General features: G+C 48.1%; 1 protein-coding gene across 1 annotated transcript in view; it reads right to left on the minus strand.

The window, feature by feature from the left end:
- The window catches only part of BRF1 (BRF1 general transcription factor IIIB subunit), a 70,504-nt gene that overhangs the window by 49,439 nt on the left and 2,238 nt on the right, over positions 1-18,827 (minus strand). The window contains 1 exon segment of the mRNA XM_007456369.1: positions 12,462-12,542. Coding sequence (XP_007456431.1) covers positions 12,462-12,542 — 81 coding nt within the window.

Genomic DNA, 18,827 nt, shown 5'->3' on the forward strand with positions numbered 1-18,827 from the left:
AATCCCAATCAAAAAACCAGCAGGTTTCCCCGTGGAAACCAACAAGTTGATTCTAACATTTATTTTGAAACGCAAAGGAGCTAGAATAGCCAAGACAATCTCGAAGAACAACAACAAAGCTGGAGAACTTACACTACCACGTTATCACTGGAATGCCCGTAATCAGGACAATGTAGCACTAGCTCAGGACAGACAGACCAACTGACAGCAGTTAAAGAATGTGCCTGTGGTGTCTTACCAGAGTCTGCAATTGACTCCTCCGTCTATGGTCATTTTATTTGTGGCAAATGGACCAATGCAATTGACTAGGAAAGAATGGTCTCTTTGATAAATGGTGTTGTAACTGGATGTCCACAGTGAAAAATGCAAACCTCGAGGGAGGGGATCAAGCTGGTGGAGAAGCAGGACGTGGAGCTCACCTCCCACAGATACATCAAAAATACATCTGCAGGGGCTTCCCTGGCGGTCCAGTGGTTAAGACTCTGCGCTTCCACCGCAGGGGGCGCGGGTTCCATCCCTGGTCAGGGAACTGAGATCCCACATGCTGCGAGGTGCGGCAAAAAATTTTTAAAAATAAAAAATAAAAAATACATCTACCTGTGGAACTCTCACAGAACATCTACTGAATGCTGGCAAAAGACCTCAGACCTCCAAAAGGGCAAGAAAATCTCCACGTAACTGGGTAGGACAAAAAAAAAAGGGAAAAAAGAAAGAGAGAAGGGAATCAGGACAGGACCTCTGCCCTGGGAGGGAGCTGTGAAAGAGGAAAGCTTTCCACACACGGGAAGTCCCCTCACTGGTGGGGAGATCTGTCAGGACAGAGGGGAGCACAGAGCAGAGAGAGACCTGCGCAGAGGATCGGTGCCGACAGGCTCTCCACAGTCTGAGACGCCCATCCACTGGGGCCGGCGGGGGCTGGGTGCTGAGGCTTGGGCTTTGGAGGTCAGACCCTGGGGAGAGGACCGGGCTTGGCTGCACGAAGACAGCCTGAGGGGGCTGGGGTGCGATGCGCCACAAATGAGGGAGTCCAGGAAGAAGCCTGGGCCTGCCAGAGAGGCAGAGCGCCACTGTTGGGGGGCACACAAGGAGAGGAACAGGCCCACCATAGGAGCTTCTTTCTCCATGCTCTCACGCGGCACGGCACCGCCTGCAAGAGCTCTAGGGGCGGGCGCTAGTCGCTGCTGCCATCTCAGACTTCAGAGGCAGTGCGGGCCAGCGCTGCCGAGGGTCCTGTGAGCAGGTGCAGGTCACTGCCCCCACCTTCCCGGAGCATTGGCAGCCCACCACTGCCAAGGGTCCCTCGACCCGGCGCAAACCAATGCCCCATCTCCCCGGAGTACGTTCAGCCAGCTGCCTCCACCAGGGACCCATGACCAGAAGCCAACCGCTGCCCCGCCCCCCTGGGAGCATGCGCATGGGCCATGCACCTGCACACCCCTATCAAGGGGATAAAGGCCAGCACATGCTGAAGAAAGAGACAGCAAGCATCCAAAGCAAGAACAGCCCTCACGCCAAAAACACATTAAACCCACACAAACTACACAGAGACGCGCCAGCATATAAACAGCCCTCCGAGACTACAGTAGATATTCGTTTTTCCTAAACTCACAGAGTAAGAGAAACATAACAAACTGAAGAGGCAGGGGAAGCACTCTCACTTAAAAGACCAAGAGAACTCCCTTCAGTGAAACCTCTTCAGTCCAACAGACACCAGGTTCAAAAAGTCGGTAATGAAAATACTGAAAGAATTAAGAAAGGCTATTGACAGAAATGCAGATTACTGTAAAAAGGAACTAGAACTATAAAGAGGAGCAAAGAAAAATTAGAAAATTCATTTGCTGAGACAAAAGCTGAGCTAAAGGCAGAAAAGCAGAATGGATAATGCAGAAGAAAGAATAAGTGACCTGGAGGACAGAATAGTGGAAATTACCCAATCAAATCAGCAGACAGAAAGCCAAATGAAAAAAATGAAAGCAATATAAGAGACATATGGGATAATATAAAGCAAGCCAATCTACACATAATAGGGATTCCAGAAGGAGAAGAAAGAGAAAAGGGGATCGAGAATGTGTTTGAAGAAATTATGGCTGAGAAATTCCCAACCCTAAAGCAGAAAACAGATATCCAGATACAGGAAGTATAGAGGGTCCCAAACAAGACGAACCCAAACAGACCTACATTAAGAAATATTATAATTAAAATGACAAATGTAAAGATAAAGAGAGGATTCTAAAGGCAGCAAGAGAAAAACAAAGAGTTAATTACAAGGGAACTCCCATAAGGCTATCAGCTGATTTCTCTGCAGAAACACTGCAGGCCAGAAGGGAGTGGCAAAATACATTCAAAGTCTTGAAAGAAAAAACTCTGCAACCTACTGTAGAATACTCTACCCAGCAAGATTATCATTTAGAATAGGAAAAATAATTTCTCAGACAAGCAAAAATGAAAAGAATACAGCAATTACTAAACGTATCCTGAAAGAAATATTGAAAGGTCATCTCTAAATAGAAAAGAAGCAAGAAGATATAGGAAGGAGGATATCACAATTGGACAGTAAATCACTTAAATTATCCAGTAAACAGATCAAAAAGAAAAAAAAAACCTATTTGTGAAAAGCAACGATAAACACAAGGAACAGCAAAAGGATGAACGTGAAAATGTAAAAAGGGACAATAAAGTCATAAAATGTGGGGAAGGACAGTAAGAAAAGGCAGATTCTTTTTCTTTTTCTTTTTTTTTTGGAATGTGTTTAAGCCTATATGACTATCAATCTAAAGCAAGCAGATATAAGAAGGCGTTGACAGGGCTTCCCTGGTGGCGCAGTGCTTGAGAGTCCGCCTGCCGATGCAGGAGACGCGGGTTCGTGCCCCGTTTCGGGAAGATCCCACATGCCGCGGAGCGGCTGGGCCCGTGAGCCATGGCCACTGAGCCTGCGCGTCCGGAGCCTGTGCTCCGCAAATGGGAGAGGCCACAACAGTGAGAGGCCCGCATAACGCAAGGAAAAAAAAAAAAAAAAAAAAAAAAAAAGAAGGCGTTGACACACTTGAAAAACAGGGCAACTGCAAATCAAAAATATACAACAGATTCACCAAAACCGAAAAGAACACAAGCATGAAAGGAAATCGTCAAACCACAAAAAGGAAAACAAAAAGAAAGGAACAAAGAAGAAACAAAGAATCAACTGCAAAACAAGGTCTGAAATGGCAATATATATGTATCAATAATTACCTTAATTGTCAATAGACTGAATGCTCCAATCAAAAGACACAGAGTGGCAGCCTGGAGTTTAAAAAAACAAGAGCCAGGCTTCCCTGGTGGTGGATCAGTGGTTAGGAATCCGCCTGCCAATGCAGGGGACACGGGTTCAAGACCTGGTCCGGGAAGATCCCACATGCCGCGGAGCAACTAAGCCCGTGAGCCACAACTACTGAGCCCATGTGCCACAACTACTGAAGCCCACGTGCCTAGAGCCTGTGCTCTCCAAGAGAAGCCACCGAAATGAGAAACTCACACACCACAACAAAGAGTAGCCCCCGCTCACCACAACTAGAGAAAGCCCACATGCAGCAACAAAGACCCAACACAGCCAAAAATAAATAAATAATTTTTTTAAAAAAGCAAGAGCCTATAACACGCTGCCTACAAGAGACCCACTTTAGGGCAAAGGACACACACAAATTGAAAGTGAGGGGATGGAAAAAGATATTTCATGCAAACTGAAATAACAAAAAAGTGGGAGTCACACTATTCGTATCAGACAAAATAGACTTTAAAACAAAGGCCATAAGGAAAGATAAAGGACACTATATAATGATAAAAGGATCAATACAAGAAAAGGATTTTACACTCATCAACATATATGCACCTAATATAGGAGCACCAAATACATAAAACAAATACTAACAGAGATAAAGGCAGACAAGGATAGGAATACAATAATAGTAGAAGACTTTAACATCCCACTCACTCAATGGACAGATTTTCCAGACAGAGAATCAATAAGGCAACAGAGGTCCTAAATAATACAACAGTTAGACTTAATTGATACTTTCAGGACATTACATCCAATAAAAAACCACCAGAATACACATTCTTTTCAAGCGTACATGGAACACTCTCTAGGACTGACCACATACTAGGGCACAAAACTAACCTCAACAAATTTAAAACTACAGGAATTATTTCAAGCATCTTCTCTGACCAAAATGCCAATGAAACTAGACATCAACCACAGGAAGGAAATGAGAAAAAAAAAAAAAGACTACATGAAGACTAAATAACATGCTACAAATACCTTAAGACAGACAACAATGAAAGCACAACCATACAAAATCTATGGGATACAGCATAAGCAATTCTTAGAGGGAAGTTCATAGCAATACAGGCCTTCATCAAAAAACAAGAAAAATCTCAAGTAAACAACCTAACCTACCACCTAAAAGAATTAGAAAAAGAAGAACAAACAAAACCTAAAGTCAGCAGAAGGAAGGAAATAATAAAGATCATGGAAGAAATAAATGAGATAGAGATCTTAAAAAATAGGGAAAAAAATCAGTAAAACCAAGAGCTGGTTCTTTGAAAGGGTAAACACAATTGGCAAACCTCTGGCCAGGCTCACCGAGAAAATAAGAGAACCCAGATAAACATAATAAGAAATGAAAAAGGAGAAATCTCACCTGACACCTCAGAAATACAAGAAAAAAATAAGAGAATACTATGAACAATTATACAGCAACAAATTTGACAACCTAGAAGAAATGAACAACTTTCTAGAAACATACTGCCCACCAAAACTGAATCAAGAAATAGATGATTTGAACAGACCAATCACTAGAAGTGAAATAGAATCTGTTAAAAAAACAAAACAAAACAAAAACCTCCCTACAAACAAAAGTCCAGGACCAGATGGCTTCACAAGCAAATTCTACCAAACATACAAAGATGAATTTATACCAATCCTTCTCAAACTCTTCCAAAAGAATAAAGAGGAGGGAACACTCCCAAAGACATTCTATGAAGCCACCATCACCTTGATACCAAAACCAGACAAAGACACCACCAAAAAAGAAAATGACAGGCCAATATCTCTGATGAACACAGATGCAAAAATTCTCAACAAAATATTAGCAAACTGAATCCAATAACACATAGAAAAGATCATACAGGGCTTCCCTGGTGGCGCAGTGATTGAGAGTCCAGCTGCCAATGCAGGGGACACAGGTTCGTGCCCCGGTCTGGGAAGATCCCACATGCTGCAGAGCGACTAGGCCTGTGAGCCATGGCCGCTGAGCCTGCGTGTCCGGAGCCTGTGCTCCGCAACAGGAGAGGCCACAACAGTGAGAGAGGCCCGTGTACCACAAAACAAAACAAAACAAAAATAAAAAGATCATACACCATGACCAAGTGGGATTTATCCCAAGTTCACAAGGATGGTTCAACATTCGCAAGTCAATCAATGTAATACACCACATTAACAAAAGAAAAGTCCAAAACCACATGGTCATCTCAAATGATGCAGAAAAAGCATTTGACATGATTCAACAACCATTCATGATCAAAACTCTTACCAAAGTGGGAATAGAGGGAACATATCTCAACATAATAAAAGCCATTTATGACAAACCCACAACCAATATAATACTCAACAGTGAAAAGCTAAAAGCCTTCCTGCTAAAATCTCAAACAAGACAAGGATGCTCACTCTCACCACTTCTATTCAACGTAGTACTGGAAGTCCTAGCCACAGCAATCAGACAAGAAAAAGAAATAAAACGTATCCAAATTGGAAGGGAAGAGGTAAAATTGTCACTACATGCAGATGACAGGATACTATATATAGAAAACCCTAAGGACTCCACACAAAAACTACTAGACCTAATAAATGAATTCAGCAAAGTAGCACGATACAAGACCAACATTCAAAAATTGGCTGCATTTCTTTACACCAACAATGAAATATCAGAAAAGGAATGTAAAAAAAACAATACCTTTTGAAATAACACCAAATACACACACACACACACCTAGGAATAAACCTGATCAAGGAGGTAAAAGACTTATATGCTGAGAACTATAAAGCATTAATAAAGGAAATTAAAGAGGATTCAAAGAAATAGAAAGGTATCCCATGCTGTTGGATTGGAAGAATTAATATTGTTAAAATGGCAATACTATCCAAAGCAATCTACAGATTTAATGTGATCCCTATCAAAATACCCATAACATTTTTCACAGAACAGAAACAAATAACCCCAAAATTTATATGGAACCATAAAACACCCAGAATTGCCAAAGCAATCCTGAGGGAAAAAAAATACAGTAGGAGGCATAACTCTCCCAGACTTCAGACAATACTGCAAAGCTACGGTAATCAAAATGGTGTGGTATTGGTACAAAAACAGACTTACTGATCAATGGAACACAATAGAGAGCCCAGAAATAAACCCATACACCTACAGTCAATTAATCTTCGACAAAGGAGGCAAGAATATAAAACGGGAAAAAGACAGTCTCTTCAGCAAGTGGTGCTGGGAAAGTTGGACAGATGCATGTATATCAATGAAGTCAGAACACACACTCACACCATACACAAAAATAAACTCAAAATGGCTTAAAGACTTAAACATAAGACATGACATCATAGGGACTTCCCTGGTGGCGCAGTGGATAAGACTCCATGCTCCCAATGCAGGGGGCCTGGGTTTGATTCCTAGTCAGGGAACTAGATGCCACATGCGTGCCGCAAGGAACAGCTAAGGAGACTGCATGCTGCAACCAAGGAGCTGGCGAGCCGCAACTAAGAAGCCCGAGAGCTGCAACTAAGGAGCCCGCCTGCCACAACTAAGACCCAGCACAACCAAATAAATAAAGGACATGACACCGTCAAACTCCTAGAAGAGATCATAGTCAAAACATTCTCTGACATAAATTGTACCACTGTTTTCTTAGGTCAGTCTCCCAAGGCAACAGAAATAAAAACAAAAATAAACAAATGGGACCTAATCAAACTTACAAGCTTTTGCACAGCAAAGGAAATCAGTGGTAAAGAATCTGCCTCAATGCAGGGGACTCGGGTAGATCCCTGGTCAGAGAATTAACATCCCACGTGCTGCTGGGCAACTAAGCCCTCACGCCACAACTACTGAACTCATGCACCTCAACGAGAGAGCCCATGTGCCGCAAACTACAGAGCCCATGTGCCGCAACTAGAGAGAAGTCCAGTGCTGCAATGAAGAGCCCAAGTGCCACAAAGAAAGATCCTGCACACCTCAACAAAGATCCCACGTGCCACAACTAAGACCCAATACAGCCAAAAAAATAAAATAAATGTTAAAAAATAAAGAATGTAAAAACGTATTAAAAAAAAAAAAACACACACGGCAGCCAAAATTGGAGATGCCAAACGTCCATGGATAGGAAAAGCAGATAAATAAGTTGTGGTATATTCACAAATGAAATCCTACGTAGCAATAAACAAACTGCTGATATACACAAACTAAAAGGACATTCTCTGTGATTCTAATTGTCTGAAGCAGAAAACCAAGTAAAACTAATGGACAGTGGGGAGCTTCCTGGGGTACAAGAAACATGCTCAACCATGATCTGAGCCCAGGCCTTAAGTCATACACATTAATCAAGCAGTTCACTTAAGGCTGGTATATTTTACGCACTTTACTATACATATGTTATACCAAGAAAAACAGACAAACAAAAAGAATAGAATAAGAAGTTTCCCTGAGAAATGTCTCCCACGTGAAAGGGCTCATCAAGTCAGTGACCAATGCTCCAGCCTAGAGGCATTTCAGAACTTCAAAGATAGAGAGAAAACCCCAAAAGGTCCAAATTAAGAAAGAAAAAGAGAGTGAGACGCAAACTCAGATTGGACCAAATCCCCTCGCTGCCCTTTCCACGCTAAGTGGGGCGCCCGCTCCAGTCCCTCCCAGGCACCCGGAGGGAAGACAGAGTCCAGGGCTTCTCTCTCACTGAGCTACACCTCACTTGGGACCTGAGCACGTTCCCAATAAACCAGAGACGGCCCAAGAGAGGGACCTGCGCAGGCACCACACCTCCAGGGAGGGAGGGGGGCCAGGAGGCACAGACCCCACGTGAACGGAATCACAATCCAAGCCGTCTGTTCCTCTCCCAACTCTCTTGTTTTCTAAGAAGGGCACCCAAAACCTAACACAAATAGTAACAGCTGAAGTTAAATCCATAGATTTCAACCAAACCCAACAGACTGGGGGCGTGTGGTGGGAAGTGAAAAGACAGGAGTCTTCCCCGGGGGAGGACAACAGGCCAGCTCCGGTCTGGTCCGGAGAAAAGAGGCACCTTGTGGAGAGACGGCCCCCCTCGGTCCCTGCAGCCCCCACCCAGACAGAGACAGGACGATAACACCGGGGGAGGCAGCCGAAGACAGGAGGGGACACCTGCCACGGTGGGCGGAGGGAGGGCCAGCCCCTCCTCAGGGGCCAGGCTGCTGGCCGCTGGCCCCAGGCAGGAGCCCCGGGAAAGGTGTGAGGAGGACGACAGAGTAGGCTGCCTCCCAGGCTCTGGGCCTCCCCGAACAGCTGAGTGGGCTCCACCTCGGCCTCAGACCTCACCGAGCCCGTTCCGAGGAGTCCACGAGTTCTGCTTTGATTTTGTACTTAAACCAAGGGCTATTTGAAGTTTTTTTTAAATTAGGTGGGTTATTTCTCTTTCTTTATTGCTAGTTTCCAGTATTACTGCCATGAATACGTCTGCATGAATGCTGCTCTTTACAACTACAACTGATTTGAGTCCAATGTACCACCTATTCTAGGTTTTTGGAAATATATACTTTTTTTTCCTTATAAATTTATTTATTTATTTATTTATTTATTTATTTATGGCTGTGTTGGGTCTTCGTTGCTGTGCGCAGGCTTTCTCTAGTTGCGGTGAGCGGGGGCTGCTCTTCATTGTGGTGCGCAGGCTTCTCATTGCGGTGGCATCTCTTGTTGCCGAGCACAGGCTCTAGGCGCGCGGGTTTCAGTAGTTGTGGCACATGGGCTCAGCAGTTGTGGCTCGCAGGCTCTAGAGCTCAGGCTCAGCAGCTGTGGTGCATGGGCTTAGCTGCTGCGCAGCATGTGGGATATTCCCAGACCAGGGCTCGAACCCGTGTCCCCTGAATTGGCCGGCGGTCAGCGGCCATGGCTCACGGGCCCAGCCGCTCCGCGGCATGTGGGATCCTCCCAGACCGGGGCGCGAACCTGCGTGCCCTGCATCGGCAGGCGGACTCTCAGCTGCGGCGCCACCAGGGCAGCCCGGAAATAGATACATTCTCTATAGGGGATAAACTTCTTCAAGTGCAGAAGGTCTTAAAGTCAGCCACAGAGAAGGAGAAACACTACGTGATAGCACCGGCTAGAAGAAAGCAGGTGGAACTAGGCCAGTCCAAGTGGGATGGAAGGCCAGAGCCCTACTTTAGCAATGGAGACTCAGGCTACCAGCCAGGAATAATTGTGAATTTGTGTTCACTAAGGAGTTCCCTGGTGGTCTAATGATTAGGATTCCGGGCTTTCACCACCGTGGCCTGGGTTCAATCCCTGGCTGGGGAACTGAGATCCTGCAAGCTGCACAGCACAGCCTAAATAAATAAATGTTTGTATGCGCTAAACTTGTATAAACATAGTCTTAAAACAGGCAAAACAAAAGACCAACAAAACTATGGGTAGAAATGGACAAATTCAAAATCATCACGGAGATCTTAATATGCCCTTTCAGTGACAGACAGACAGACAAGCAGAACCAAAATCAGTGAGCACTGGGAGGAAATCTGACCCAAGTGACATGTACAGAACACCCCACTTTTTGCAGAAAAATATTTTCAAGTGCCCAAACTGATTGTAATCAACCATACGTTGGGCCATAACACAAGCATCAAATCATTTCAAAAGACTGAAATCCAACAGAGTATGAGCTCTAAACACAGAAGATTCAAGCTAGAAGAGCCAACAACACTAATAAACCCATGGGGTCAAAGGAAAAAGCTCAATGGAAAATTTAAACCGTTTTGATGCGAGTCATAACTAGAAGCCCACCAGCTGCCCTCACGGTAGAGCCGACGTGGACGGCAGCCCCGCCGGACTGCAGAGCTGCTGGCCGAGTCTGTGCTGGCCACTCCCATCCACAGCAGCAACAGGAGGCGGGTCCTCGAGAGCCAAGGAGAAGGTGACCAGCATATAAGTAAGGATGCTGGACCTCACCAAGCCCATCTTCCCAGCGTACAAGTGAAGATCACGGAGCTTAGGGACACACCCAAGACGGAGGCACTCTTATGTGCCATAACGTTCCTGACAGCGTCCTCACAGAGTGTCTGAGAGGTCCCAGCAGAGGGTGTCCCTGCCTGAGCTGACCACAGCCAACATCACACTTAATGGTGAGAGACTGGACGCTTCCCCTGAAATCAGGAATAAGACACCTGGATTCACCGTGGTGCTGGAGGTTCTAGCCAGGGCTGTCAGGGAAGAAAATTAAAAGGTGTCTAGGGCTTCCCTGGTGGCGCAGCGGTTGAGAGTCCGCCTGCCGATGCAGGGGACACGGGTTTGTGCCCCAGTCCGGGAGGATCCCACATGCCGCGGAGCGGCTGGGCCCATGAGCCATGGCCGCTGAGCCTGCGCGTCCGGAGCCTGTGCTCCGCAATGGGAGAGGCCACAACAGTGAGAGGCCCGTGTACCGCAAAAAAAAAAAAAGGTGTCTAGATTGGAAACTATAGCAAAGCTATATCTATTTTCAGATGTCGTGATCTTATATATAGAAAATTCTCAGGAATCCACGAAAAAAACTATTATAATATGTGGGTTTTTCAAGGGCTGGAGGATACAAGATCAATATACAAATACCTCTCATATTTCTATACACTGGCAACAAACAACCAAAAAATGAAATGAAAAAAGCAATTCAATTTACAATAGTCAAAAAGAATAAAATATTTAGGAATAAATTTAGCAAAGAAATGTACAACTTATACTCTGAAAACCATAAAAATTGTTGAAACAAATTATGGAAGACCTAAATTAATGGAAAGACATTCCACGTTCAGGTCTCAGAAGACTTCATCTTGTTAAGACAGCAGTACTCCCCGAATTGGTCTACAGAGTCAAGGTAAATCCCTATCAGAATCCCAGTTGGCTGCTTTGCAGAAACTGACAAACTGAACCTAAAATTCATATGTAAATTCAAGGGACTCAGAATAGTCAACAAAACAATGTTAAAAATGAAGAACAAATTGGGAGGACTCACACTTTCTGATTGCAAAACTTGCTACAAAGATGCAATAACCAAAACAGTGTGATACTAGCAAAAGGACAGACACAGACCAATGGAACAGAGGTGAGAATCCAAACCCTCACGTTTATGGTCACCTGACTTCTGACAAGGGTGCCAACTGAATACAGTCTGTTCAGCAAATGATGCTGAGAAAGCTGCATATCCACACGCAAAAGAGTGAAGTAGGGCCCTTACCTTACACTAGACACAAAAACTAACTCAGAGTGGATCAAAACCTCAACTGAAGAGCTGAAACCATTAACACTCAGAAGGAAACATAAGCATAAATCTTTGTGATTTGGATTGAATCAGGCAACATTTCTTATGACACAAAAAGCACAGGCAACAAAGGAGTAAATAAACCGCGCATCATCAAAATTAAAAACCTTTGTGCTTCAAAGCACACCATCAAGAGAGTGAAAAAACCCATAGAGTGGGTGAAAATTTTCTGCAAATCATATGACTGATAAGAGAAACTTGTATCTAAAACACGTAAAGAATTTTTACAATTCAATAAGAAGACAAATAACCCAATAAAAAACAGGCCAAGGTTTTTTTTTTCTTTTTCTTTTTGCTGTACGCGGGCCTCTCACTGTTGCGGCCTCCCCCGTTGCGGAGCACAGGCTCCGGACGCGCAGGCTCAGCGGCCATGGCTCACGGGCCCAGCCGCTCCGCGGCACGTGGGATCTTCCCGGACCGGGGCACGAACCCGTGTCCCCTGCATCGGCAGGCGGACTCTCAACCGCTGCGCCACCAGGGAAGCCCCCAGGCTAAGGTTTGAACAGACATTTCTCCAATCTGTTGTGGACTGGGACAGTTACAAAATACAACAAAAATGGCACCACACATCAAACTGCTATAAATTTGTTTTTCCTGTGCTTATCACGACTGAAACTGTAACAAACAGGTGTGGGTCCGTTAGGGTCCAGAGACCTCAGAGTAGCTCTGCCAGAGAGCCCCTGCAGGAGGCCCAGGGCACTGCAGGGCACCCAGGCAGGGTCCTGACAACCCGGGGAGGGGACTCCGCCAGAAGTCCCCCCAGAAGTGGGGCCTGCACTGGCTTGGTGACAAGGATGGGGGGGTCACGGCAGGCTGTCACTCTTATCCTTCATCCCACATCCCTGTCCCGCCTCAGGAGCCCACCCTCTTCCAGCAGCACCCCCGGCAGGAAATACCGTTCTGCAGGGTCTGTGCTCTTGACTCCTTTCCCAGGTTCACGTGGAAGCCGCCGCCCAGGGTTGGGGTTTTGCCAGCACCTAGAGACACAAATCAGACTCATGAGCCGAAACTGGGCAGAGATCTGTGTTAACAGCCCTTTCGTTGCATCAGTGTCTCTGTAGCAAGATTCAGAGCAGCAGGCAGCAGCGAGCATCCCACCGCACCACTCACACCTCTGCCCTGCTAACAGGGTCATGGCCTTGACCTGGAGCCGAGGGCGTGGACCATGCCCATCTGCATTCTCTAACCATGTCCCAGAAGAGACTGTCACACAGCTCTCCAAACTACGGCCCAGGCCTGGCCCGGCCCGGCCCAGCCCCTCACCTTGGCACTCTGCGGGCCCTGGACCAGCCAATTCACATTTATTATCACATCCATCTCCCAGGGGGCGGGGGGGAAGGCAGGAGCCAGTCTGCAGGAGACGCTCGCACCTCTACCCATCTGTGTGCTGCCCGCCCACAGAGCAGCAACCTAGGAAGCCCTGGAACCCAACGCGTAGCCACAGCTGCACCTACGGGTGCTCTGTTTTGAACCTCCCACCAACTCCAAGCCTCCCCAGGACGTCTCACGTACTCCACTCTGCAGGGCTTGAGGGCGGGGACTTCTGCCCTGATACCCTGTGAAGACAGCCAGGTGGACATCCGGATTGTTCACCAGACTTACAAACCCCAGCGCTGAAGCGCGATCTTCAAACGAGCGCCACGCTAAAGTGAGGGGCGCAGGCAGCCAAGCACAGGCGGGGGAGCGGGGGAGCAGGGAAGCGCTGCGCATCCCACAGGCCATTGTGTCTGTTACAAAGTACAGAGCAAAGGATTAGAGGCTCCTGAAGTTAGGGGACACGACCTCACACTGTTAGCCACGTGGGGGAGGTAAGGGTGCAGGGCCTGCTGGAGGATGAAACAGAAACTCAGAAGTGACAGGGATCTGGGAAGCCAGATGACTGACGTCTGAGAATAGGCCCCTGAGGAGAACACGTGGCCCACCTCCTGGGGCCAGTAGGGACCTCTGGGTCATCCATAGGCCGGCTACCAGCACACACAGCGGAGAACAAGTCGGCCTTCGGCTTCTCTGTGACTGCAACCAAATCCCAAACCAGTACTAACAAGATTCTTTAAAGATCTCAGCAAAATGATTCTAAAGTTCAGCTGGGAAAAAAAGAAATAAGAAGGCCTAAGAAAACTTTGAAACGAGCAACAAGTAGGCCTGGCTGGGCAGTTAGTGGGCTACAAGTAGTTGGAAGTAGCTGGGAGCACAGCAGGGGGCTGGCTGGCTGGTGGCCCCAGCACCCAGCATCCCCGCCTCAGCAGCTTCCCTGGGGCTGAGGCCCACGGCTGGGCAGCGTCCCCCACCAACTCCTGTGGTCCGACAGTGGGGTCTAAGCGCCGGCCCCAGTGGGGACTGGCAGGGAGCCCACGGCTCTCTCACAGTAGGATGTGGAGCCTGGGGACAGGTGGCAGTGCCTGGGGAAGGTTTTGCTGTCACCGTGGGTGTGTTGGTTTTCTATCACTGCCCTGGCAAGTTACCACAAACTTAGTGTCTTCAAGAAGCTGGCCATAGAGGGCAGGGAGGGAGAGGGCCAGGCAGGGCACACTGGGGGCCTGGAGAGGGGCCAGGAGCAGTGCAGGGCCCAGGGGAGACCTGTCCACCTGACCCAGAAATGAGGAGCCTCCAACACTCCAGTGTTACCTCTGACTCTGCAGAAGCCCGACATGGGCTCACCGGCCTGAGACTGGGGGGTCTGCATCTTGTACTCTCCTATTTTGTGGCAGCTTTTATACACTTCAGGATTGTTATATTTGTGATCTTTTGGACGTAGGAACCACTGAAGGAGGCCACAACCCCTCAGCCCCCCGACGAGGACGGCCACATTTTGACCTGCATGCAGTGCTGCCCAACTTTTATTTGAGAAAAAGGAAAAAAAATCACCAAATTGTTTTAACGGAAATCAGCACGTGTTTTAAGCAAACAATTACAGTAATGTTGCATTAGAAAAAGGACAACGTAAGGGTATAAATCCCCTGAAGCCCCACCTTCCAGGCACAAGGACCCTGGGGGGCCTTCCTCCCAGCCACCTCTCCCTGCTTAGACACAGATGGGAAGCGACCAGGGCAGGTCACACAAAGATGCTGCTGAGTAGAGTGGAGCCTTGTTCTAGGTGAGCGTTAAATGCACTGCAAGACCTTGAGAGGTCACGCCCTCCCCTCACCCTCTCCCCTCACTCCCCCCCTGCACTCTCTGCACGGGCCCCCCCTGCACTTCCAGGACCTCTGTCTCCTGCTGCTGTGCTGTCCTTCCCAGTCTCTCCCCAACGCCCCAGTCACGCTTCCTGGGGCTGCTCCGGCCCCACCTGCTCTGGGAGCTGATGCTTGCTGCCCCCATGCACACTCACACACACTCACATATACACACACACCACCCTGGTGCTCTCCAAGGCCCTTGTACGTAGCCTCAGTCCTGCATGTGCTCCCAGGAGAAACAGGGACTAAGTCCTGGCAAGGAAGGTGCCTTACTGGGTCCAGCCAGCTGGGGGAAGGGAGGGGGCAGGAGGTCAAAACCTGCTTGCCAAATGGATGCATATTCTTTTATTCAACAAATACTACCCACTGGGGATTTGGTTACAGTAGATAACATCTGGAAAGCAGTGGTGGAGCCTATGAAAAGTGCTTATTCCCAAATCTCAAATAGCTAACACCACGGGGCTAAGGTCCCCTGAAGCGTGAAAGAAAGCTAGAGTACCACCTCTGACCAAAACCATCAATGCCTGCTGTACTTGTCTTTCAGATGCCCTTCATATTATTCCCTCTACTTCTAAAAACATTTGATATTTTCTATAACAAGATCCTGTAACAAACAAGATACAACCAGCTACATCTAACAAGTAGAAGTTGCAGTTCTTATCAGCACAGCCGGGCCAAGACTGCCCCCTTGTGGACAGCAGGGGAGGGGCCGGAAATTCCACCCAGATGCACCTGTGCCCCTCCCGGCTGTGGCTGCAAAAGCAAGGTGCAAAGGCCTGATCCCTGCAACTTGGTGGGGGGCCGGGGGGGGCTTCTCGGCCACTCTGAGCACTGAGGACAAAGCCAGCAACACCAACACCCCAAGACCACAAACAGAAAAGCAGCACAGAGCACCGTCCTCCATTTCACTCACGAATCCCCCCCACATGGGTAGGCAAAACCTTTCCTAAGTCTGTATTCATTTTATTTAAAGTGAGGGGTTTCTGTCACTGCTGTGAAACTCCTTTTAAGGGGGGACAACTGCATGAGGTCCAGCTGGGCGGTTCCAGGACGGAAAAGAAATCCAGTGGGCCCTCGACCTGAGCTCAGACGTGGGCATAACTCCCCTAAGGCACCCGAAAGACACTCAGCAAGTCCACATTGAGCCCCGGGCATGGGGACGTGGCTGGACACAGACCTCTTGCTGTCGGTGAATCAACAGCTAAACAGTGGCAGCAGCCTAAACTTCTGTCAACCAGACACAGCTACTGAAGAGCCTGTTTTGTCACGATTAAAAGTCTGATTATGGAAACCATGCAGCATGCAGCATGGCAGGTGATAAAAGCAGCAAATGACATTTTAGGAACAACATTCCTCTCTCACGCAAGTGCCTCCAGGACAAAACTCAGCCATTTCCTGAGAGCAGGTCCCTTCCAGCAGGAACTCAGTGGGGCTCTGAGGGGCCACAAGATAGAAATAGAGATGCAGAACCTCCGAAACTCCAGGACCAGAGCTTGACCAGGACACCTGGTAGGCTGTGCCCGAGAGAACCCTCTCTGGGCAGGGCACAAGCCAGGCAGAGGGCAGGTGGGTCTGCTGTTCTTTAGGACCCAGGGAGCTGCCCCAGCGAGCAAGAGAGGCTCCACCCCCGCCAGAGCTGGGCACCAAACCTTCCTCATTGTGTTACGCATGGAAAGCACCTCATTACTCATAACCATGAGAACACTAGCACTTACAGACACCTTGACTTCAGGGACAAAGTTTGCAGCGATTAAAAGCTGTGGTCATGGAACCCACAGGGGTGCACCCCAGAAGAGGAAGGGAAGGACCCAGGGAAGCAGGAGCTCCCTCTGCCTCTGGGTTTCATCCTGGGGGAGCAGCAGGTACAGCTCCTGGGAGGGGCCCGCGGGCTCACCGTGTACCATCAACTGCAGGGGACACCCAGGGGAAAGACCTGCTGTCCTCGAGACCTTCAGCACCGACACCAGGGACAGGATGCTGGCGTGGGCCTGTGCCAGGAAGCCCTACTCTGCCCCTGAGCTCCTTGACGCTCTGGTGAGCCCTTCCCCCATGACTCAGCGGGACCCTCCTCAGGCCTGCAGAGGCCCAGCTGCCCCAGCTCCGCCCACCACCTTGCCATTCTGCAGTCCTCACATCCATCCCTTCTCTCAGCCACGCCCATCCCCTCACCAGCTGCCCATCAACTGAAAGACACAGCCCAGACGTCCCCAGCACCACCCTAGCTGCCACCACTCTGTGAGTCCAGCCTGGGACGCTGGACTCACATTTTGCCGGTCCTCAAACATCTACCAGGGGATCCAGGGGGACTGGGATCCTTCGCCTCTGGACCCTGGGCCTGGGTCACAGTCAGAAACCCAGCTAGTGACAAGGCCACTGGCCACAGGGCCCTGAGGTCTAATTTACATATTCTCAAGTAAACTGCGGAGCTAACCATCCACCACTCCTTCTCAAAGAGTAAACAAGAACGCTTAAGAAAGACAGCGGCCTTGGGCCCTGCACAAGGGCACCCCAGAGAGAAGGCCCAGCTGCCAGGATGAGGCTGGAGCAAAGGAAGAGCTGGGGGCCCAGCTGGGCACACACTCCGCACCAGGGAGGCTGACAGCAGCCAGAGCCGACAACCAGGGTGGCTGCTGTTGTGATGGGGAAGGGAGGAGGCCAGGAGTCTGGGAGGGAGCCACCCAGGGGAGGGAGGGGCTGCTGGAGGCAGCGGCGCCCCTCGCCCCTCCCTCTCCGCCCTCTATACAGGAGCTGAGAACCCACAACCCCTGCAGCACTTCCCTGGGGGCCCTCCAGAGAGTGAGCCCACCGGACAGAGCCAGCCCAGGTTCATACCACCTTTAAATCACACCACCAAAGGGCACCCAGCTCTGAGCCTGTGCTCACAGACCATGGGACCAACGTCACTGCCCACAGGTGGCAGCACATCTCTCACGTCCAGGACTCCTCTGCACCCAGCTTTGCCGTCTGCAGTGAGGACAGGCTGTCATCAGGTACAAGGGATGCACTCAGCACAGTGCCTCCCATGGGAAACCCTAAGTGTCAGCTACTATGATTATTCCTTCTTACTGTCGTTGTTACTCTCTTCCCAACAGGCATCAAAGTCTTGGATGACTGAGGGGGCAGTTTGGCAGCATGTGACAAAGCTGCAAACACAGTGCCAGGGAGACTTCACCACAGCAGTCCCAGGAAGTTGCTCAGGAAGGACACAAAGAAGAAAAAAAAAAAAAGAACAACAAAACAAAGAACACAAAGACGTGTGCCATGCAGAAAACAGGAGAAAAAAAGCAATGAAACCCAAAACTGGTTCTTTGGAAAAATCAAAAAAATTGATAAACTTCCAGCAGGAGAAACAAAGGGAAAAAGAGAGAAGATACAAAACACCAATATCTGAAAGGAAAATGAGACACCACTACAGACCCTGCGGACATCCAAAAAATAAGGGAATAGTACCAACAACTCTACGTGCATAAATTCAGCATCAAATGGACCAAATCCTCAAAACAACAAACTCACCCAACATGAAAGAGATATTCTAAACTATAAATAAAACCTATAACTATTAAAGAAACTGAACCTGTAATTAAAAACTTCTGAAAAAGAAACCTCCAGGCCCAGTTGGCTACATTAGTAGATTCCACCAAACAGTCAAGGGAGAAATAACACCAATTCTTCATAATCCCTTCCAGAAAACGGAAGAGAAGGGAACATTTCCCAGCTCATTCTAGGAGGTGCATTACCTTGATATCAAAACCAGACAAAGACATTACAAGAAAATTGCACACTGATATACCACATGAACATAGATGTAAGAATCCCCAACAAAATATTAACAAATCTAATTTAGCAACACATACAAAGAATAATACCCCGTGATCAAGTGGGTTTACCCTAGGAATGCAAAGCACGTTGAACATTCAAAAACCAGCCACACTGACAGACCAAAGAAGAAAAACAAAACTCATCATCCACTCATGATAAAAACTTTCAGCGAGAACCAGGAGTGGAAAGAGAACTTCCTCAGCTTTATCGATGAAGAACAGGCATCAAAAACCTACAGCTACCATCATACTGTGTGGGGGGGGGGGG

Source organism: Lipotes vexillifer, unplaced genomic scaffold (genome assembly GCF_000442215.2).
Source record: "Lipotes vexillifer unplaced genomic scaffold, Lipotes_vexillifer_v1.1 scaffold1718, whole genome shotgun sequence".
In the NCBI taxonomy this organism is placed as follows: domain Eukaryota; kingdom Metazoa; phylum Chordata; class Mammalia; order Artiodactyla; family Lipotidae; genus Lipotes; species Lipotes vexillifer.